Source organism: Notolepis coatsorum (genome assembly GCF_963971535.1).
Source record: "Notolepis coatsorum genome assembly, chromosome: 7".
NCBI lineage: Eukaryota > Metazoa > Chordata > Actinopteri > Aulopiformes > Paralepididae > Notolepis > Notolepis coatsorum.
This window is the reverse complement of record NC_140171.1, coordinates 65,000,691-65,025,218: the sequence shown is the minus strand read 5'-3', so window position 1 is coordinate 65,025,218 and position 24,528 is coordinate 65,000,691. Positions and strand designations below refer to the sequence as shown.

Genomic DNA, 24,528 nt, shown 5'->3' with positions numbered 1-24,528 from the left:
TTATGTGACGCATCGATATTGCTGTGTGATTTTTTCCCCCGTAGCCTATGTGTTTGAAGCAGAGAATAATTATATACAAGGCGGAAGAGACCCTTCGGCGCTAAACCAACCAGAGAGGGTCTTCGCTGTACGCGGCTAGCCAATCAGAGAGCGTCTTCGCACACATATGCTACGGAAAAAGAATCACGCGATATTGCTGGGTGAGGGAGGGCGGGATCTAAGGAGACATAAAAGAATCCCTCTTTGGCGGGATCCGCGCTCATATCCGCTATAACGGCTATAACAATTTTACAACTAAAATGTCAAAATGTAGTTGTATAACATATGTCAACATACGACATAATTTTATTTGACATAGTAATATATATAATATAGGGTATTGTTAGACATTGGTATTGTAACAATAATCCCATTCCCTGACATGTTATTGTGAAAGCCCACTGAAGATTGTCCCAGCTCCCGACCTGTAGTTTTTTTTAATGTATCCCGGAAGTTCCGATTGTTTACGGAATAGAAGAAGAACGCTGGTTGAGCCCGAGTTAAAAAAAAAACTAGTTAATCTTAGCGTTACGGTATTAGTTATTCCTCCCGTGAGTGTCGATTAGATGTATCCTCAGCATCTGTAGCTATGATAGTCGTGATTTTTTCCGAGCATCGTAAGACAAGAATTTAGTCAAACGAACGTTAGCTTACCTAGCTTCCTACCTAGACTTTGCGGTTATCTAACGTTAGCTGTGGCCTGGATGCTGTCTGGGTCCAGACGTTTCCAATCGGCTCACTTCCAAGTGGATTCTACGAGTTGACAATTCTGTGATATAATAAGGCAAGGATGCTGTCGATGCGAGCGAATTTGGTCATTATCGTCAACTTTGCTTAACGGTAACGTACGTTACGTTACACCGATAGCTGAGTTAACAAGATCGAGCATTCAACCAATAAGGCTAGTTCCATTTAGTTCCCCCTCAATCGCATGCTTTAATTCGCTAACTACTCGAAAGCTAACGTCAGATAACGTCCTGTTTAACGCAGCTAAGGAACTGGAGACAGACGAGACCGTTTCAGTATAACACTGCTAGCAAGATATCACAACATTTGTCATGATGTCCGAGACAATCGTAACATTTCAGTCCCAGCTATCTGGTGTCATGGAAACGGTGTTCAAAGCTGCCATGTACGAGATCACCCGGCTGGTGGAAGATAGTTTCTTGGAGGAAGTGACACGGAGCCGGGAACAGGTTGAGTCCCTGAAGAGGCGGTTGAAATGGTCGGAGAGTCGACGCAAGGAGAAAGATCGAGACGGAGACAAGAGAGGGAGATGTGCTGACTGCGGTAGAGCAGGGGTGTCTGGCGAAGAAGGGACTGAGAGACCGTCAGCTATACAGACAGGTGCGTTGTGGGGGTGGGGGTTCCAAATAATCCATGATCCATGTGGTAAATAAAAAAGGTAACATTGTCATCCAAAGCACTGAAGAAATGCTGTACTTTGTGCTACATTTCCTATTTTGCTCCATTCAGCCTGGCTGAGATCTACAGAAGTGTTTGTTGACCATTTACTTAAATGTTTTCCCATGTTTGAAGATGATACTATGTCACTTGTGTTTCAGGTACAGAGAAAGGTCATGACCTGAAAAAGGAGAGAGAGGAGATGAACAGCTGTCAGGCTCCTGATGGAGAGGCGCCGAATCATGAGCTGGAAGAATCAGGACCCGAGACAGATAGTCCAATGAAGGAACTGCAGGTAAAGGACTAGTTTGCTAGTTGTATTGTTTAACACAACTCATGCTACACATCGCAGCCAGTACATTAACATACAGTGAGATTAATTTTAAGATTGCTCAGGTATGTCATGTAATTGCATTTGACTTATTTAGATGCATTCTATATTACCTAAACATAAAATGCAGGCCACTTATTTGTTGTATACTAACCCTGAGAGGCTGTTGCTTTTCTGGAGTCTGACATGTTGAATCAAACACAATTTTGAGTGAAAATAACAATTGTAACATTCAAATCAAGATGTCAGCCTCCAAAAAGCAGACATGACTCTCCACTGAAGTTTTGACAAGGTGGACCGTTTTAACAACTTTGTGGTGAGTGTCTCACAAATAAGTCACTTGCATTTTATGTTTAGGTAATATAGTAAAGTGAAATGACATGATATATCGTAGCTTACATTCATCTCACTATATGTTCATTTGTCCAGCTGCGATATGTAGCTAGCGTAGTGTAGCATTACATACAGCATAGGGAGTAGGGACCAGCAAAGGACTAATGAGACGTTTGTTTAATGTTTATTAGAAAACATCATGACATCACAGGATGACTTGAGATGTATTTTTCTTTTTTTTAATAGCCTACATTTTTCACAAATACCCAGCAAATAATTGTAAGTGAGTGTTGCAGATTGTGTTTTAATGATGACTATAAGCATATCTTGTATGCTCTGATGTTTAGTTAGTCTAATAATTAGTCTAGATACTAACCGACTAGCACACTATGCTACAAATATACTGTGTTTGCTACGCCAGATATCCGAGCAAATAATGTTGTAATGAGTCAAGGATATCCAACTTGGTTAGTCTAGCGTTGATTGATTCCAACAGTGCTGCATCCACCTCCACGACACCACCCGACTCACCCACACTCTCCGACCAAGGTTGATTAGATCGTAGCAGTTTCTTGGGCAGTGGTTTATCAGCAGCCTTTTCAGGTACCACCTTGTCACCGGTTTTGGGAGGCATCCCAGCAGGTTAGAGGGCTTGAGCAGTACAGACCTCAGGTAGGCCCAAGGCTTGAGCAGTACAGACCACAGGTAGGCCCAAAACTGAATCCTCCAGGTATCTTCTCTTTATAATAATATAATAATACCAACTATCTCACTATTGTTGGCTAACTTATTCACTAACTAGATCACAAAGGCAGATTATTGAAGCATTAACTAACAGATGTTGGCTAACTAATGGCCACAAAGGCAGATGATTGAGTCATTAACTAATGGACTTTAGGTTGCTAGATTTAGCTAACTAACGGCTAATATTTCATAATATGCATGCATATATCAGGACAATTATTTGATCCAGCAGGAAGGGCTAATCAGGTAGTGATGGGATTCGTCTCAAATAGCTATGAGTCCTACAGAGAAGAGGTCATCCTCTTGATACAGAAGTACGAGGATAACAACCTCTCTCTCAGCATCATACGCCAGATATCCGAGCAAATAATACCAACTATCTCACTATTGTTGGCTAACTTATTCACTAACTAGATCACAAAGGCAGATTATTGAAGCATTAACTAACAGATGTTGGCTGACTAATGGCCACAAAGGCAGATGATTGAGTCATTAACTAATGGACTTTAGGTTGCTAGATTTAGCTAACTAACGGCTAATATTTCATAATATGCATGCATATATCAGGACAATTATTTGATCCAGCAGGAAGGGCTAATCAGGTAGTGATGGGATTCGTCTCAAATAGCTATGAGTCCTACAGAGAAGAGGTCATCCTCTTGATACAGAAGTACGAGGATAACAACCTCTCTCTCAGCATCAACAAAACCAAGGAGATGATTGTGGACAGGGTGCACATCTCTGAGGACCTAAACTGGTGCCATGTGGTCCTCTGGAACGTGGATGGTCTTGAGTCAGCAAATTTCATGCCGTTTTTCATCTGACCTGCTAGCTGATGTGCCAAAGTAGAGAGAAACATTGAACCAATAACAAAGTAAATAATTAGAAACACAGAAACTATGGCTTTAGGCCACCACTGTTTAACAAGAACAATGTCTTGTTAAACAGTACAATCTACCAAAAACAATGTAATTCTTTTCAGTTTTGGTTTTGATTGTGACTGAACTAGCCAATGGTGTCGTTGCTCACATGGTATAATGAACATTTTTCCAGACTTTTCCAATGTTGTTTATATGACTTGGTGGGCTGTTAATGAAGCTTGTCTGCCCGATATACCTGACATTGCATGCACGTGACGTGGGACCACAACACCAATGCGGTGGTCAAGAAGGCCACCCAAGACTTTTGCAGGTGCTCAGTTGAGAGGATCCTGTCTGTCTACTACCTATTGTGACTCCTCTAACATCTAACAAGTTTGATTTGATTTGAAATCTTTATTTCGAACATGTAAATACAAACAATATAAAACAAAAACAAATCATTGATCTCTAGCAATGAAATGGAAAAAAAATTAAACAAAACATAACTCAATTTACATGTTTGAAAAGGAGTAGGAAGAAGTATACACTTATTTAATCCTACCCCTTTTCCACTACTCAAATGAATGTACTAATTTAAAACCTTACAAAACAAATATATATATATATGCAAAACAAAAAATGATATATGTAAAACATGAACGAAATCAAATAAAAATTTAAACAACCGTGAATGTCAAATCCCTTCCTCATCCCTGTACCTCGTGAACATTATTTCTTCATAATTCAGTTTGAATTGTCTCATGTTTGGACATTGCTTTAGCACCACATTCAGACTGTTCCACGGTTTCACTCCACCTATGGAAATGCAGTGTCTTCTCCTGGTAGTGCGTTTATATACAAAAAAGTAGGTAGGAGCCTACTATTCTCACAGGGCTCATTTTTTACAATAACTGTTCCATCTCTAGAATAGAGGTATTTTTAAACCCCCAAATCAGAATCAGAATCTTATTTGTCATGTCACATTATACCTTATACAGCACATGGAGTGAAATTATTTCGTTTTCTATCCTTAAGTCAGAATAAAAGATAATACATATAACAGAATAAAGCTGGATCCTGGGCCCTATTTCCTATTATTGAGGGAGATCACTTCAGCCGGCAGCCGCAAAACGGGCTGCAATGTAACGATACGAGGCGTTTGTGCATGTCAAAGTACATCCACTAAAAATGGGCTTGTTTTCAAAAACACAGAGAGCTTCTGTGTTTCTCAGATTATGGTTTAAACTAACCAGTTTACTTTCTGTCTGTTTGCCTGCCTGTCTGTCAGTCCCCAGATATAGGGAGTGAAAAGCTGGACAGACTGCTGAAGGAGGAGGTCCTCCACAACACACCAGGGAGCAATGAGCTGCATGAAAGATGGGGTGTCTGTGAAGAGGGTCAGTTTTTCCATGCAGGCTAGACACGTCATAGTGAAATAATTTGTCCTTTAAAATACCTATTTGTTTATAAGAGATAGTATAAGCTATGTGAATGCACAGGCACGAGTACATTGCAGGCTTTTTTTCTAACATGTTGTACAACCCCCTAAATAATATACTTTGGACATTGTTTTCCTTGAAGGAAGCTGGACTTGAGTGGTCCAGCACTACAAGTGTATTTCTTACCGGTGCATAATAAATATGATGGACATCTGTTCAGCACATACTGTAGCTGACTGCTATATGATTCAAACGTGTATTGTGATATGATTACTTGTAGTGTGATACTATTGTCTCTGTGTTTGAAAATCTCATTATCATCTTATTCTTCTTGGTCAGGAGTGGAAGGATCGGATCTCTCTGGGCCTAGTAAAGGTTTCAGTGAACAGGAGATCCAGCAGTGCCAGGAGGACTGGGAGTCTGGCCTGGGCCAGAGACCGGAACCTGGCCTAGATGGCGATTCAACTGACCCATCAGAACCTCTTTTCCGAAACCGGTATGCCATGGAAGACCTCGGTAGCTTTGAAAAGGCTGGATATGGAGGTGGCCATATGTTAGATATGGCTGGGCTGGATGGGTTGCAGGGGTCACCGTCACACCTAGGCGATGACCTAAGCTACATGGGTCACTATCAGGGGGACTTAGGGGCATCTGATGGGCCTGAACACCGGCCTCACCAGTCTGGTTTTCCCCGGATTAGAAGGGGCGCAGCGGGTTCTTCTGCAGGGTCACCCTCAAGGGCCAGTGTAGATGTGGGGGGAGAGTTCAGCTGCCTGTTGATCAATGAGGAGGGGTACCTACAGGATCCAAGTGCCTTGTACCCTGCACATGTGGCTGGTGAATCAGGCACCAGGACCAGCCACCGGGGGCAAGGTCTTCACACTAGAGATCCATCTTTAGACTACCCCAAGGAACTCTATGGCCCCTCAGACACATTCGGCCATTCTCTAAACATGGGAGAGAGATTACAGCATCAGACGGGTGGGAGAGGGAGGAGGCACAGCTGTAATCAGTGTTCCATGTCCTTCCCTGACTCCACCTCCCTCAAGACTCACAAGCAGACACACAAAGCCGGGCAGGGGCCGCCGTACTCTTGCAACCAGTGTGGCAAGACCTTCACCCAGGCCTGTAACCTCAAAGTCCACCAGAGGATTCACTCCGGACAGGGGCTCCACCTCTGCAGCCACTGTGGAAAAGGTTTCCCTTCCTTCTCTGACCTGAAGAGCCATAAGTGTAGCCAAACGGGGGATAAGCCTTACTGTTGCACTGTGTGTGGGAACAAGTTCAGCCGTTTGTGGAATTTGAAGTTGCATCGGCGAATCCACACGCAGGAGAAACCGCATCGGTGCACAATGTGCGATAAGAGCTTCACGCGGGCAGACATTTTGAAGGTTCACCAGCGCACCCACACCGGGGAGAGACCATATTGTTGTGCCATCTGTGGCCTTAGCTTCAAGCGTCTGGATCATCTAAAATCCCATCAGCGCAAACACAGACCGGAACAGCAAAACTGACAAGAGTTTGTTGCAAAAAGAAAAAGTGTTGACTACTTTGAATTTTAAGTTTAGATAATTACGGAAATGTAAAGTTTCATGCTGTATTATGTAAAGGGCCATGGATATTTTTTTCTCGAGATTGTAATCAAGAGTCACATTTTGTTCAGATCAAGCTTATTTGTTTTGTTTCTGAGTAAGTCCTCCTGTATTCACTTTTCTGAATGGTATGATAATAAATCATACAGAATTGCCAGATTTGTTTTGTGCGTGGTGTCAGGTTTTGTCTTGTTTTTACATATTGCAGTTGTTAATTCATATTTGATTACTGGAGGAAAAAGTAAATTGCATTACAGGTTTTTAAATAAAAACAACTGATTTTATGGCTGATTTCCTCACTTTTTTTAGGGGTCTGCAATGTAGAAAGCGCCATAGACATAATGTAGGGAGGGACCACAGAACACAGTTTCATGGCCAGTGAAATTATGTCCAGGGTCATATGCCTCAGTCATTGGTGATGTGGAGCCTAATGGCACCTCCTTTTGGCTATATGGCTCCCTTAAAGGATATGTTAAGAATGTTGGACTACTAGTCCTTTATCAGCCCAATACACACTGTTCTTCATACTGGATACCTGCTGGTTCAGATAGTTGGCCACAGTATAGGTTTCAGCATTTATTTCAGGGCTGAATAAATTCTGAATGCACCCTTTAATAATTACTAATAATAATAGTAAAGCATTAACAACCTGGAATTAATCACCATTTATCTTATTTTATGATCAATCTGCTTTATTATAACCAGGTTTTGGGAGCAACAAGCTAATACCGGTAGTAATTTGATAAGAGAAACATAGTTGTCCTAAAAAACATTATTTTGCTTTATTACCAGTCGAATCTCTGGGGATGTTATTCCTCTGCATTTGACCCACCCTAACCATTTAGAAGAAATGGCCACAGACAGGCACACAGGGACCAATCCCAGTTGTAAATCCAGTATCTAGGTCAAGGCCAATTACAGGAGTGTATAGGAAGGAAACAAAGTAATCAGCAATCAGAAAGTTATTACTTCCTTGATTGCTTAGAAAGCGATCAACTATGACTCACAAGGTAGACCCAAATGTGGGTAAGACTCAACTGCATATCTGATATCTTGTTTCTATCAAACCATAGTTTATTGCTGATTGAATAATTAAATGCGGGGCAAGATACACAGTTTACCAAATACATTTGCAATCCTTGTTGCATAAAAACATGGCTGTACAATTACAACAATCGCAATAACTAGGTAAAAGGTGCTTTTAGCTGTCTGAATGCTGAAAATAAACCTCACAATCAGGTCGTATAGCTAAATAATCCATGCAAGTTGTTATTTAATAATTACTTTAGAAAGCAACACTATTTTACAATTATATATGCATTTAGCCTACGTTGATATATATATATGTATATGCATAGCTATTTTAAATCACCTGGATATGATTTGGCGCAGCCTGTAGGTTTCACTTAAAAGAAAACGCGTTTTGTTTTCATTGGTATGATACCCAAGGGCCACCGTAATGCAGTGAGTATGGTATTACGTTCACTCTCGGTTGCCAGGTTTTGTAGAAATAATTGAGTGTAGTGTATGTAGTGTTTAGACGGTCTCTCAGTATAATCTGGCAACATATATCCCCCATGGAAAGCGAGATTTAGCTCATGTCAGTATGGTATACTCAAAAACTTTTGTGGGGAAAAGCGGGAGATTAACGCTAACGGGAGAAATTATTAAACGGGAGTACCGCGGTAGAACAGGTTAACAAACGGGAGAACCCCGGGAAAACGGGAGTGTTGGCAGGTATGATATCACAGTCTCGACTGCTAAATGTTGTTGCCTTGTAAATGCTAGCTAACGTTAACCTTAGAGCTAGCCTAGGCTAACTTAATGCAAAATTACCTGCTCAATACGTTTATTCGCGAGAGTGCTACGGAGTAACGTCAGTTACACATTGTTATGTTGTTTTTATTGTAATTAATTTAATTTATAACAACACACTGCAGCTGGACAGAGATTGCACCGTGATGATGATCGACTAACGTTAGCTGCTTGGCCTGTACTCTAGCTGCATTTCCTTGATGTCGATGCCCTGCATCTGAACAACAAGGGGACTTTGTTTTACACACACCCTTTCCGTGAACACCCACCCACACACACACACACGCATAATTCCTGTTATTGGACAGATTCCCAAACCCACACATCATGTCGGACCTGGACGATCTAGTCGTCACATTCCAGACACAGCTCTCGGCTGTTATGGAGACAGTCTTAAAGACGGCCATGTATGAGGTCACTAGGTTGGTGGAGGATGGCTTTATGGAAGAGGTGAGGCATCGGGACCAGCAAGTGGAGTCACTGAGGACCCAGCTCCAGTGGGCAGCGAGGAGGAGGACTGGAAGGTGTGTTGACTGTGGCAAGGCTGATGTCGACGTGTCCAGTGAGGGAGCTGAAGATGCACATACAGAATATCAATACAGTAAGTAAGCATTATTAAAGTAGTCAAGCTGGGACAAGAAGTTGTATAGCGTACTATTGTACCAATCATTAGACTTTCGTCAGCTATATTCTTTCACATTATATTTTTGTCCAACCAGTAGCAATCCAACCAATTGCAGCAGAATTATAAAGGATTTGTGATGGAAAACGAGAATGGCTTTAAATTAAAGCTGCAGCTTGATATTTTCATTAAAAAAAGGAGACTTCACTTAGAACAAGGAGAGAAGGTCCCGCGAACCGGCTTACAATTAGAACTTGTTATTGTTGAATGGACAGCCTTTCAATCCTCAAGGATCTTCCTCAGACAGTGTAACTACTATCTTTGTCCTCAGGGTCTTCCTCGGACAGTGTGATTTCTATCTTTGTCCTCAGGGTCTTCCTCAGGCAGTGTAACTCCTATCTTTGTCCTAAGTGCTTCTTTTTCAGTCCTACACACATGCCCTTCACAATTTTGATCCACATGTGCAGAAGATTACTTCTCTCAAAATAATCAAAGATTTCACACCACAGTATTTGATTTTCTTTTTAAAATCTAGCCAAACATACAGAACATATAGTGCTGACTACCCTCGTGCCTCATGGGTAGCCTAGTATTTTTCTTACCTTGATAGAAGGCATGCATGCAATTGTGATTCACCTTCAGGTAAAGTGTATTGCCCCTTTTTGGGCTTGAGATGCAGTGAGAGATACAGTGCTGTTGTTGTTGTTGTTGTTGTTGCCCCAGGTGTTCTTAGTGGGTGTGGCCTGAAGCAAGAGGACGACTCTGTGGAGAGGTGGACAAGAGGCTGTGGACAGGAAGTGATGTTGGAGGCAACACAGGAAGCTGACAACCCCACAGCCATCCTCAGCCCTGTAAAGGAATCAGAGGTTGGTGTAGTAGTAGTTTATTCAGTCATCACACAATACAATCATTTAACAATATTTGATTCAGGCAGTGACTGAAAAGGTACAGACTGAGGCTGCGGTTACATGAGGGAAAAACAGGAACGTTGTATTTTCACTTTTCACAACGTTGCGTTGTCACAGTCAGGTTAGACGACGCATTCTCATCACCGAATTCAACACTGAGCATGCGCAGGCAGGTACTCAGGTACTCGTTGCGAGCACAAAGCGCGAGCACAAGGGGCTACAAAACACAAAGCATGCGTGTCCACTAGTCACTGTACAGGACAACAAGATTTCTAGCTATGGCAAAAAAAAAAATGCTTGGTAGAATTATGTCTTTAGCTAGCATTAGCTGTGATGTTGGCCAGCAAGCTAACGCCAAGAATGGATGTTGTCTGCCTGTTTACACTTTGAGGTCACGTTAGATCAGGAGGAGCGAGAGACAAAAAGAGAGCAGAGAAACAAACAGCCCTTGAAAACTTTGTTTATAGACTTTAGGAAAAAAACATCTACTAACGTACATTTCTGGTGTAGAATTTCTATAGCTTATAACATAACTGATAAGCCAAACCCATCTGACATTTTGGCAATTTTCATGACTTGACAGTTTTGATATGTAAGCAGGTTTTGAAGTCACGGTTCGGTATGGTACGTTTTCGGTAGGGATGCACCGAATGGGAAATTCTTGGCCGAAACCGAAAATAGGAAACAGTTGGCCGAAAACCGAATGCCGAAAGGCCGAAAATTATTAATATATATAATGTATATATATATTTTTTTAGCTACCTGATTATGGCAAAAGACATGATTATGGCAAAACTTAACTTAAATAATATTAATTATCACTATTATGGGCCCATAAAACATTTATTCAGCACTTTTGAATCCATACATTAATTCCAGACTGACTGCTGAAAGATTGTACAATTTAAACATTTTCTCTTTGCATACAACAAAATGTGCATTAAAGTCAAGTGCATTTTCTTTTCTCTGTAGGATAACTACAACAAAGTGCATTCAGAACAAAGCCAAGGTGCTTTAAAACTGCATAACGATCTGCATAAAGGCACACACACAGGACTGTTGTATTTACTACATCTCCCATGACTCTTAGCGGGGGATGACGTAGCTTACGAGAGACGGGTCAAAGAGGAATGGAAGCGTTAGCTAGCTTAACGCTAACGTTAGTTCAAAAGGTTTTAACCACGACGGGCATATAGTAATGGCGAGGATATAAAGCATGTTAAAGACGCATTTATTGGATGCGTTGCTCGCCGAGTTACATAGAAACAGCGCGACTCCCAAGAGGAGTTAGTTATCACAGGCTGCAGAACGCAGGAAGAGCTGCCAAGCTGCTCACGTTACACGTTGCACGTTTTGATTACGTCATTACAACAACACTTTAGGTTACGAACGTTACGTAACCCTGTTCTTTGACATTCAGTGATATATTTTCTGTGCTAAAACCCTTTCGGCAGAAAGAGCCTTTTTAACCATTTTCGGCCGATAATTTCCGGTGGCCGAATTTTCGGTGCATCCCTAGTTTTCGGTACAGTGGGGAATAGTTTGCAGAACGTGGCTTTCCATGTTCCACTCGGGGGTGATGTAGGATGCAGTTATTGTTAAGGAGGGCTGTCAACGAATAGTCTATATTTAAATTAATAATCGATTTGTAATAAAAAATAATTTATTGTCATATTATATTGTGAAAAAAAAACAGGGTTGTTGGCCTGAATGTGCTGCATGATGGATAGGTGACACGCGATGCCACTTTCATTGAGCTGAAGAACGTGCCAGTAGTAATAAATGGACAACAACAACAACCGCATAGCATGATGGCAGACTTTAGAACCCAACTGGGTCGCGAAGACAGTGATATGCACTCTGAGCAATCTCACACCCCGGTTGGAAATACTTCAGATTTTGATCAACTTGTAGAACTTCGAGACAAAGTTGTATGCAACCTTGTATGTAAACTACAGCTGGCCTACCTTCTTTTTTTATGCTAACTCTATTTTGGGAGTTCTAGCGTCAATAATGTAAGAAAACGCGATCTCGATTCATAGACCTATGCAATCTCATTTCTAAATTATGCAGATAAAAAAAATAAATGTTACTTTACTTTTTAAATGATGACGAAAAATAAGAATCGTGTGAGAGAATCGTGATCTCAATTCTTAGAGATAAAAATCGTGATTCACATTTGAGCAAGAATCGTGCAGCCCTAGTAAGTAGCCTACCTTTCAGTTTTTAGCATTTAGTACTTTATTTTAAATCATCCCTCAGGGTAAAATTGTATTGAATAATGAATAGAGAACGCGTCATGCAGGTCCCTAATGGTTTGATTACTATTTCCTGTTTCATGCCAAGGAAAATATATAGTTTCATGTTTATCACACCTTGTTTGGTGGTGCGTTGCTGTGAATGTCCCTTTCTATATGCCGTAAACTTTCATTAATTTGATCTCCAAGAGACATCCCCTTACCGAAACGATTCGGTATGAATACGTGTACCGTTACACCCCTACTGGTGGCCATATTCACAGGGATTAAAGCGCTCCGTCTTGAGACGGATTTCCGTCAATTTGATTCGGAGTCGTGACGGATTTTCCGTCAATTGGCTACCTGGTATATTATGATTTGTAGATGCATACTGATTTCAACTAAATTGAGCCAATCAGATGCGTCAAATATGATGAAAAAGGGATTTTTTTTCCCTGCCGCACCAAGCAGAATAATTGGCGAACAATAATGGACGCAGTGACTCGAGAGACAGGATTGCGCTAATAGTTTGTCATCGGAAATGTATAATAATCGCAAGATACATTCAGACAGTGTTGGATCTAACTAAATGGATTTATGGACACATTTATGCCCGGGCCGCAAAGCTTATCGAAGGGTTAGCGGCGGCGCGACAGCTCTACCGGTGACTCTCACGAATCCTGCATTAGGCCTACTTTAGCGGACAAAACCCAAACCAAACAACTTATTTCTCATGCGTTGATCTACCTCTGATACTCATCGGAGCCCATATGAGCGTGGAAACTTGATTTCCATTTAGCTAGTAATGCTATAAGCATGGACGTGTACATACTAAACGAAGGCAGCCTCCGATGTGTCGGAGGTAGATTAAAAGCTTGAGAAATAAATGGAGATGGGCTTGGCTCTACGAAACGGGGTATGATAACAAGCCTTTTAGTTCATGGTGCAAAAAACTAAAAGGGCCAGGTGTGTGTTTTTGCAATGTATCCCACAGGAAATTATCGCAGTAATGGGAAAAGAGTGCTAGCTCGCCATCAATCAGAAGCTAGCCACAAGACTTGCATTTGCGATCTCCAGCACACAGCCTCCCTGCCTGGCGCGACAACCCCAACAGTAGGGTCTATAGTCACAGTCAGGACGGTAGGCGCTACAACACAGTGGTCCATAGTCACAGTCAGGACAGTAGGCTCTACAACACAGTGGTCTATACTAGTCACAGTCAGGACAGTAGGCTACAACACTGGTCTGTAGTCAGTCAGGACAGTAGGCTCTACAACACAGTGGTCTATACTAGTCACAGTCAGGACAGTAGACGCTACAACACAGTGGTCTATAGTCCAAAGACTAGAGGAACCTCTGGATGCAGAAGACTTGTGGATTAAGTACAAGACACATACATTTGAAATCTATATTTTATGTTATGCATGCATAAAACCCAGAATTAGGAGTTTTCTGTATGTAAGCTGCACTTTTTTTTTGTAAAATTGCATTATATATAATTAAAGCACTTTCCCTTGTTTAGTTCCTTGTTTGGGACCCTCTGGAAAACGAGATACTGTATCTCAATGTGGTTTTCCCAATAAAAGAATTTCAATATAGTTGTCACAATGTAAATAACAGTGCACTGAAAAGTTACAGTATGTAGATTTGTTTATTTGTATGACAAAGTCAGAGTCAACCCTTGCAAAAAAAATCAGTTTTATTTAATGAATTGAAAACAGCATTGATATTACGTAAAAGCAAACTGGCAATAGAAAGGATGTTCAAAATAATCTAGTTCCCTTAAAACGCTAACGCTATTAAAAAAAGATATACATTGGAGGTTAAAATAAGAATATGACATGGCCTGAAAAAAAGCAGTCAGGAGATTTTGTTTTGCTTTAATCCCTGTATTCAAATGTACTCAATAACTGTCAAACTAAATTAATGTGTGCAAAATTGTTTAGAGTTTTTGGATGCGTGTGTGAGATTATGTGCAAAATAAATCGGTATTGTTTTTTGGTGAAGTTCCCCTTAACTCATTCAGCGCCTGGGATTAGTCATTGCCCTGTGGTCGCATTGCCACACATTAAAATATAGGACTGAGTCACCTTGTTTGTAGAGCTATAACTAGGCCTGCCACGATAACACATTTTGCTGGGCGATTAATTGCCCCCGAAAATATCGCGATAAGCGATATCATTGCGACCGGTTAGAGAATCTTTTTTTGAGAAATTTATTTCCCAAAACTTTTATTTTGAAGCCCACCGCTCCGTCTTTTCCGGTTTTAGACTTTTATTTTGAAGCCCACCGACCGGAGCGGAAGTATTGTTGTTATTATCCTAGCAGCATCTCGTCCGGTTCTGTGTTTTTGAGCTAATGATAAAACAAATGTTGAGATTGTTGGTGAGCAACTAACTTTAGGTTAGTTTTAACGTTAGCTACTAACGTTAGATGCAGCTACTACAGCCAATCAACGATGAGGAGGAAGCGTCAAAGCCGTATAGAATAGAATAGCCCTGTGGTGCGTAGGCACGGGAGCGCAACTCGATTACCTGTTATAATAAATGTATTCATGTTTAACTTGTCCCCGTGTCCAATCCTTTGACTAGTCCCACCCGTTCATTGTAAACAATGATGCATGTAATTGTATTAACGTTATTCTGTGTTGTAGCTATGCTATACGTTGTATTTCGTTTGTTAGCTATTTAGCTAATGTTGTTGGCATTGAATGAGCATCAACACTAGATCTTTAATCTTTATTTAGCAGTTCAGTTTCTCCGGGCAGTAGCGAGTAACTACTTGGGTCTAAAAATAGCTAACGTTACACTACAAAGAACGCTATTTGGTTAAAAGGAGCAACACTATTGAGAAATGTAGTTAAGCTATATGTGGCGTTGCTAGTAGTGCCCCACGGAGCTCCCGTGCTGTGCTCTGTAGTAAGGCCAGCGGCCCCCCACACGGAGTGACTGACGAGGGGTACTGGACTGGTTCCGCCTCATTAAAACAAACGCGCAAATAGCAATTAATCGCGCCCGTCAAAATCATTGCATTAATTTTAATTATCGCGGCAATTAATCGATTTATTGCTTATCGCGGCAGGCCTAGCTATAACTATATTCTGTATTATAGCTATGGATACAATACTATGGCCCATTTGACATCACCTATCTATAGTTCAATATGTGAGAAAGAATACATTTTTCATCCATACGTGCCCGTGTTATACAGTGTTGAATATAAGTATGGTTTTAGAGCGGTCTAAGGTAATTAATGAAATCCTGAGTTAAAGCCCTATATGTCGATTCCACTATAGATGTTGCCATGTCTTGCCTGTATACGCTATTATCCCGAAATCAAATCTATATCATAGCTATTATGTTCCATCATGAATGCATGAAAGGGGCGGGGGGGGGGGGGGGGGTCGTTTCTGATTATTTGATTGTCAGTAACGGCATTCGCATTGAACACTAAAAACGGTTATCAGCCCAATCGTTATGAAAGCATTGCAGGATCAAGCAAAAATGTACGTCAAATCGTCCTTACCTGTGGCCGGGAGTATTCCAAAAATAATATTCCAATAGTTTGATCGCCATCTGGTATATCCAATGTCCATTTCGTCTACGGCATAATCTACCACAACATGTGGATCGGAGATATTTGACGCGCTTCGATGGAACCGGCAGCACCGCTGCCCTTGCCTGACAAGGAAACCTGAAACCGGAGACCTGGGGCCGCCCCACAGAGAAAGATACAAGGGTAGAAAGGGTGCTTGATACCACCGTCTAGCATGATGCGGCCGGTATTGCACATTTACATTCTCATGAGGATACCCCATGTTAACCCTGAGTCCGTGTGCCTGTAATGAATAGAAATATCGAATAAAAGAAATAACGATCAAATAACGAGTTTACTCGTTGGCGTTCAACGATTGGCGCCCAATAACGAGTATACTCGTCGTTGGCAGTGAATGAGTTAAGATATGTTTTGGATCAAATTTCAAGCAAAGAAAATCTGTCATCGAAAATCATTCACATTGTAGCTTTTAAGTAAATGGGTGATATGGATAATGGATAACGGCTCATGAATTAGATGCTCAAGGGGACTATAGGTCAGTGGTTTTGGATCAGCACAGAAATCGAGGTGTGAGATAAACTAATGTTACGTGTGCTTTTATGGTATGCAGGCAATAGAAGAAGACTGTGTGCTGCCAGGACTGAATGTGAAGGAAGAAGAGCTTCTCAAGCAGTCATGTTCTGCTGAGCTCTCTGGAGGATGGCCTGTTCTCCATGATGGTGAGTATTCTCAAAGACATTCTCAAGGAACAGATAGATCCGCATGCCAAATAACTCTCCTGAGAAGTCTGAGGAAGAGACTTGTTGCTCGAATCGTCACTCTTTTGATCCAGCACACATCCTAGTGGGTATCGGGATGCATGTCTTTGAGTATTCTCAAAGAGCCCCGGACCGCTAGCATTAGCTGTAATGCCAAATAATGCACTGGAGAAAATAACCATTCATTGTCTTTGTAGTCACAGGAACATGTGTTGAGTCTGGTCACAATGAATGAAGTTGCTGCTTTTAAGAACAGAAATTCTAAATCCATTTTAGTTGTTTTTCTACTTGTACACAGGCACACTTTGGGTTCTGTTTTTGTTTAATTAACATACTCTGCAATCATCTTTGCTATGTTAACCGCAACTCTATGGCATTACATTGATCCCCATTGACGTCTGTCACGCAAGTATCTCCACGTAATATAATAATCTCTGATAATAATATAATAAACTATATTCCACACTGGGTCTCTCTTGTATTTGTAGAAAAGACGCTTTATGACAGAATAAAATGAGCTCACAGCCAGCTGAGCTCTGTACGTACATAACGTCAGGCCAGAGATACAGCTATGGTTGGGTACCGTGGGTATAGCAGTACCGTGGGCACCTGGGAATCCATACCCGTACCCAACGGTACCTTTTTCCGTTACTTTACTCTCTGTAATAACATCAATGTTATTTCATTAGTCCAAACTTCTCAATTTCAACATTGTTATTTATTTACAACATTTAGTTATTTATTGTTTTAACACACCACAAAGAATAAAACCCCTGTTGTGTTTTAATGTTTAAATATCAATATTATCTGGCCATCCTCAGTAAATACTATCGAACTCATCTGGTCTTTCCTAAGACCCAAGAGATGGGACAGTAATATGTATATTACACACACACACACACGCACACACACACACACAGAGCGAATGGCTTATAGCAGACTTAATGATTTTAGAATATTTCAGCCAATGAAGTTACATTTGTTATCATCAACTATCCAGTTAGTTGTTATAGTGTAATGTTTGGCTACTTTAAATCATTGAACATGGAGAGAGAGAGAGAGCGAGAGAGAGAGAGAGAGAGAGAGAGAGAGAGAGAGAGAGAGAGAGAGAGAGACTGACTGAGCCCCTCCCATCCCTCACTATTGGAGCTTATCTGCTATCACTATTAAAACATATCTGCCCAGAGTATTTCTCAGCTAAAACAAAAGTAATCTCAGAGTATTTCTCTGCTGTGAGCATTTTCAGGGTTCGTTTTGCGACCAGCTTAGTTAGCGTTAGCAGCTAACGTTAGTTTAGGTTTTTACCGTGACATGGGCAAACAGGGATGGTGAGGATGCAAAGCACGTTAGACGCATTGGACCCTTTGCTTGCAGAGTTTTCACTGCACATAGAAACAGCGCAACTCGCGAGAGGAGTTGTCACAGTTAGATGTCATAGCTTTTAAAATTGAAGGTCCACTCTGTCTGTGTCTATTATTAAATGACAATTGCGCATCATTGAAGGTCTGTACTGGTCTGTGTCTATTATGAAATGGCAATTGCTCGCCATTGGAATTCAGATAATTTTCTACCTGGTCTTAATCGACCTGCTCTGAAGGTACCGAAATGTGGCACAGATTGATCTAACGTGAATCAGTACTCAGTAGTACAGACATAATTCCGTCATACCCTTAAAAGTACAGAGTTCGGTACCCAACCCTAGATATAGCCCTAAGCTACTGTGCATTGTCTAGCTTCTAGCTTGGTGCTGACTCTTCACAAATGCATATGGTTTAAGATGAATTTGTCCTTGCGTGGGCTCTGCCTCTGTTGTTACAATATGCTGGAACCAGTGCCACCATTAGGTCAAGTCAAGAGTTTTATTTGTCAGGGCATACAAGTATACAGTGATATGTGGGGGGTCTTGCCCGCAACGATTGTGCATAATACAATAATAAGAATCCAATAGGATGAGAATGCGACATTTGTGCAATAATACAAGTAATAAGAGTAAAGACATATCAGGTGAGTTTTACAAAAGCATGGTAAGACATGCTAGGTCTTGTGATAGTGCAATACACTGTTAGCTACGGATGAGGCACTGGGTCTTATGTACACTACTATACAATGCTATACTATACAATCTACAGTTATACTATGTGTTCTTATGCTAGCTTGCTATCCTTCTGTTTACTATACAAGAACCACTCCCGTTCTTGTTTTTCTTTTTAAAGTGACCTTTCATTGTGTAAAGTGACCATAAGTGTGAGCGTGTGCAGCATGTGTGTGTGTGTTCATGTTAAAGTGACTGCTAGAGTGTGGGCTAGGGCTGCAACTAATGACTAATTTGGTAGTCGACTAATCTGCCGATTATTTTTTCGATTAGTCGACTAATCGAAAACCAATGTAAACAACAACAAAAAAAAAGAGGATTTTTTTTTTTTTTTTTTTTAATTACCTATCTTTGTGAAAGTGGCTTCTCAGCTCTGGTCCAGCTGAAGACAGAGCAGAGGAACAGATTGGACATTGAGCATGACCTCAGAGTTGCTTGTCTACCATCACCCCAGACTTTGAGACTCTTGTCAGGACCAAACAACAACATCATAACATGATGATCCCATAGCAAATTAAAATAATGACTCATGAAACATTTGAATTTGGATCTTAAGCCACTTTAAATGAAAATGTATTTGAAGAACAATACAGCAATCACTCATAACAAGATAAATAAATTAAATAATACAAATTAAAGTGGAAGTGTACTTTAAATAACTTTTGTTTGCTGTGTGTGAGAGGAGTCCGTGTGTGTGTGTATGTGTGTGTGTCTTACTCTGATCGCTGTGTGAGTGAGAGGAGTGTGTGTACTGTGTAATTTGTGTGTGTGTCTTACTCTGATCGCTGTGTGAGTGAGAGGTGTGTACTGTGTAATTTGTGTATGTGTGTGTGTCTTACTCTGATCGCTGTGTGTGAGTGAGAGGAGTGTGAATGTGTGTGTGTCTTACTCTGATCGCTGTGTGTGAGAGAGAGGAGTGTGAATGTGTGTGTGTCTTACTCTGATCGCTGTGTGTGAGTGAGAGGAGTGTGTATGTGTGTGTGTCTTACTCTGATCGCTGTGTGTGAGTGAGAGGAGTGTGTATGTGTGTGTCTTACTCTGATCGCTGTGTGTGAGTGAGAGGAGTGCGTGTGTAATGTATTGTGTGTCTAGTCTGATCATCATCTCCTGCAGGGGAACAATGTTTTCAATGTCCAAAATTTGCTATGGGATCATCATGTTATGATGTTGTCTGGAACCCTGAGAAGCCACTCTCACAAAGATAGGTAGTGCAAAAAAATAAAAATTAAATTAAATAAATAAATAAAGTTTTTTTTTAAATGACTAATCGACGCAACAATTTCTCGTCGACGATTTTTTATAATCGACATCGTCGATTATGTCGACTAATCGTTGCAGCCCTAGTGTGGGCGTATACAGTGTGTGTGTGCTTGTGTGTGGAGAGTTCAGTGTTCAAGACTCTGATGGCCTGGGGGAAGAAGCTGAGCCAAAGTCTCTGTCCTAGTTGCTGGTGTTCGCAGGCGTTTGCCTGACCGCAGCAGCTTGAACAGGCTGTTGTTGGGGTGGTGAGGGGATGGTTAATCTAGAGCTCTGAATATACCGCATTATTAAAATTGAACCTGTTTTGATTTGATAGGTGGAGCAGAATCCGATTCCTGCAGCTTTAGTGAGATGACCGAAACAGAACAGAACGACGAGGAGTTTCTGAGGACCATCATCAAACATGACCTGGAGATCTCGACTACAAACGCCTTTACCGAAGACCAGGCGGACACACAGTCTACACACATGATTACAGAGGCATCCGAGTTCCCATCTGTGACGACCGACTGCACACGGGCCAGTCTGACTCTCACGACAGCCGGACTGCTCCAAAACCACAGCCTGGGAACCAGAAAAGAAGGCGAAACAGCCACGACTAGACCTTCACCAAAACAGATGGGTCACAAATTTGCAGACCCGACAACAGACGTCCTCAGAGCTGCTCAGGCTAACCCACCACTTGTTGGAGATCAGAGTTCAGAGTCCCCTAAGGCAAGACCTTCCATCAGTGAGGAAGGAAGCATGGTGATCAAGCAGGAGATTATTCTGGATTCTGACGAGGAAGGTGTGGAGGTGTTGGAGGAAAAGGTGACAAGGCCGGGAATGGCAGGCTCCTCGTGTTCAGTAAACCAGTACAGGGTGGGACCAGAGGTCCTCAAACAGAAACACATGTCCCACAAACCTGCAGCGCAGGCAGCAATGAAACTGCATTCCAAAGTGGGCACAAGTCTCTCTCTGCAAGCTGCAGCACAGCATCCCCACCGATCAATCAGAAAGCTCCCGTCAACCAGCACGGCGCCTTCCGTAGCTCACTCTCAGCCGGCAAACTTTCATCCCTTCAATCGAACTCCCTCCGTCTCCAAACCCACCCCTCCGCCTCCCCTCTCCCACCAGCGGGCGCACCACAGCGACAAGCGGCCCGTGGCGCTTTCGAGGGCCGGCGTCCCGTGGGTCAGTATCAAAACCCACCACCAGGCAGCACACTCCCTCCACCACCCACACCCGGGCTCTAACCCTCATCCGGGCCCCAGACACCTGCTCCGCTGTGGCCAGTGTGGCAAGTGCTTCCCCCACCCCAGCAACCTGAAGGCCCACCAGCAGACCCACACGGGTGAGAGGCCCTTCTGTTGCTCCCTGTGCGGCCGCAGCTTCACCAAGCTGAGCAACCTCAAGGCCCACCGCCGGGTCCACACCGGGGAGAGACCCTACTGCTGCTCGGCCTGTGGCAAGCGCTTCACGCAGAAATGTAACCTGAAACGCCACCAGAGGATCCACCTGGACGTATGATGACATGCATCGCATGACAAAAGGACAGTTTTGATGTGGTGTGTGTGTGTGCTGCTCTGAGCGAGGAGAACGCTCCCTTAATGTACTCGACTGATTCATGTCGTACATCGTGGTTATTCTTAGATGTTAGGTGTGTTCCAGATGCATCAACATTAATCCGGGACCTTTTTGAAACATGAAGGGTGTTTTTAATGAGTTCGAAAAAGGCACAATATCCTGCATACTGAATGCAGCAGTGTAGGGAATCATTACATTGGTCAAAAAAATTGCCTAATTCTTCTGTGAATATTCCAAATGTTCCACAGCGAGTCCATTTTGAAGAAGGGCCCCTCGGGTCCGGTCAGATAACCATATTAATTTCGATCTATATTACTTTATTATTAATATTATAAGTGGGGGAAAGTCTCAGATCAGCGATAATAATAATAGATACGTTATGCTTATGGTGCAATTCCTGTTAACATTGTTATTTATAAAGCTTGATCTTGACCTGAAAACAATCCCAGCTTCCACTTGATTTGTCTGCATCTAAAAGAAGCGTGTGGCCTGCGAGTATTGATATATTATGATAAAGAAAAAATGTAAAGCCTGCAATATCTTCTGTGCAGTGGACTGCATTACAATAGGAAAAGCCCTGCATCAGTGGCAATTGGTTTAGGAGGTTTGTAATGTAAGGAACTGAATGTTGTGTTCATGTGCGCTCAAATTCCCGAGACCTTTTAATTTACATGGATGCAGGTGCTGGTGCACAAACAGCTTTGTTCAGTTGTGCTAGTTTTTTTAAATATTAGTTGTATGCACAAATTGAAAAATGTGCTCAAAGGTTCATTTTCAAGATGGTATATCCAAATATGTTTTACTAACTCTGCTTCCCTTGTCTCTGTTGTACCGGTAGTATCTGTTGGACACAAATATAAACTTCTGCTTTTATCTTTAATTCCCATATACATATCATGATACTGGATATGGATCAAGAATAATGAACCTTCTTTTTTATTATTTGATTTAGATTTGTTGATTGATGATTGAATTCAATAATGTATATATTGATTTAAAAGTAAAAGATAAAACTGATGTCAAGTGTAATCCTTTGTTAAATTGTTCTATAAGCATTTAGTTCAATTGTCAAAGTGAGTGGGACCCTTAAAGGTAGAAAAAGTATTGGAATCAGAGTGGTTTTCTGAATTAGAATGATTGCTACAATAGTGAATGTCTTTAACTGACTGAAGTTTTTTGTACATTTTGCAATTATTCAAACAAACATACATGTACAATCAAATTGAAGACAACATTTACTTGAACCAACTAATGGGAGACACTTAATTATTCGAACAAACATACATGTACAGTGAAGACACGCGGACGATGACCCGATCAAGAGCACACTCGCAGAAGAGGAAAACAGAAGGGAAAAAAAAGATTCATACTAGTTACACAGAAAAGAGAAAAGTATATATCTATCTGTATATATATATAAAGGGGATCCCTTATATAGGCGTTGGTTGTGAACTAAATTTATAAACCATCAGTCAGGTTTAATATATCAAAAAGTAAATAAGATAAGATATTCCTTTATTGATCTCCTTGGGGAAATAAAAAAATCCCTTGTGATAGGACCCATTCAACGTATGTCTTATTTTTTCAAGTTGCAACAAAGACGGATTTCCATTCCATGAGAACGATTCTAGTGGGTTGGGTTCAAGAGGTGTGTTATATAAGACAGACAGACATTCAAATATTCTGGACTAGAAATCGATTAAGGAGTGACGGGACCAGAACATGTGGCCCAATGAAACTGGGTTGTTACATCTGGGACACGTGGGGTTTACAGATGGGTATATTTGAGCCAGTCTGTCATTAGAATAGTGTATTCTGTGAAACACCTTGAATTGGATTAAACCATGTCTAATACAAATGGAGGAAGTATATACGTATATAGGAGATGCAGTCTTCCCAGATACCCTCAGGGGAAACCATTCCTATGTCACGTTTTCCAAGCTTCCCATATTTTAGTGCTTGCTGGTGGGTCAGTGGTTTGGATAATCTCATATGTTCTGAAGATTGAGCACCTGATGAACAAATTCAAATGTAATATTTTGTATGTAGAATATATCTGGAGGTTTGGTGTAAGTATTCAAATGTTTGGACGCAAAGCTACGAGCTTGTAGGTATATTGTATATATTCGTAATACATTTAATATATAAATATTAGGGCTGTCAGTTTATCCCGTTAATTAGATTAATTCATTACACAGCAAATTATCTCGTTATGAAAATTAACAAAAAATAAATAATAATAATTTCTTTTATTTATCTCATTTATTCCATAAGAACGTAGAATACACATTTACAGAGTTTCTTTTATATGGTCCATTTGCATGTTCTTGGTATCTGATTATAGGGACATTATGGATCTCAGGGAATGTATTCCCAGTGTCAGAAATACTGTGTCTGTTACTAGGCTTGAGTAAATTGTAATGAACCAAAATGAGAATATCAATTAAAAACCATGCTAAAATTGACCAGACCTGAAAAATCTAAGCAAATTAATAAATCGAAGATGATTAAACAGAAGGTTTTGTACAGTACTGAATTCTGTCATCCGGACACATGCAATTTGAAATATGATTATAGAATATCAGGCATAAAATGGTTATGCGATTAATTAGATTAATTAATTAATTACAAATCCTGTAATTAATTAGATTAATCTTTTTTTAATCGCCTGACAGCACTAATAAATATATATACAAGCAAAGTATCACAACAGTCTTGCAACATTTTACAGAGCAAGAGTATATGGAGAATACTGAAACTGACAAACTGCTGCAAATTGAATCTCAAACTCCACCCTTTTGTCTGAGGGAAGCAACAGTTATATTATCGTACTTGGCCATCGCGTCCCGCTCTTAAGCCTATCGAGATATACCTCATCTCATGTAACTATTGTACTCCATCAACGAAAACAAAAATACGCCCATCACCTGCCGGGCCCCGCCCCTATAGAGGCGTGCTCTATAAGATACTCGG

General features: G+C 41.1%; 1 protein-coding gene across 1 annotated transcript; it reads left to right on the top strand.

Moving 5' to 3' along the window:
- Positions 1-539: 539 nt before the first annotated feature.
- LOC311231670 (uncharacterized protein) lies at positions 540-22,572 on the top strand. Its single transcript, XM_084318298.1, has 8 exons — positions 540-1,386; positions 1,605-1,738; positions 5,000-5,108; positions 5,490-6,654; positions 8,857-9,158; positions 9,903-10,045; positions 16,490-16,598; positions 20,306-22,572. Exons 1-8 carry the CDS (start codon positions 1,098-1,100, stop codon positions 21,496-21,498), a joined length of 3,444 nt encoding a protein of 1,147 aa, XP_084174424.1. The 5' UTR covers positions 540-1,097; the 3' UTR covers positions 21,499-22,572.
- Positions 22,573-24,528: the final 1,956 nt, after the last annotated feature.

Coding starts and splice junctions, on each gene's coding strand:
- LOC311231670 (XM_084318298.1), top strand. CDS start 1,098: ATGATGTCCGAGACAATCGTAACATTTCAGTCCCAGCTATCTGGTGTC. Junction 1,387..1,604: donor ACCGTCAGCTATACAGACAG/GTGCGTTGTGGG, acceptor CTTGTGTTTCAG/GTACAGAGAAAGGTCATGAC. Junction 10,046..16,489: donor GCCCTGTAAAGGAATCAGAG/GTTGGTGTAGTA, acceptor TATGGTATGCAG/GCAATAGAAGAAGACTGTGT.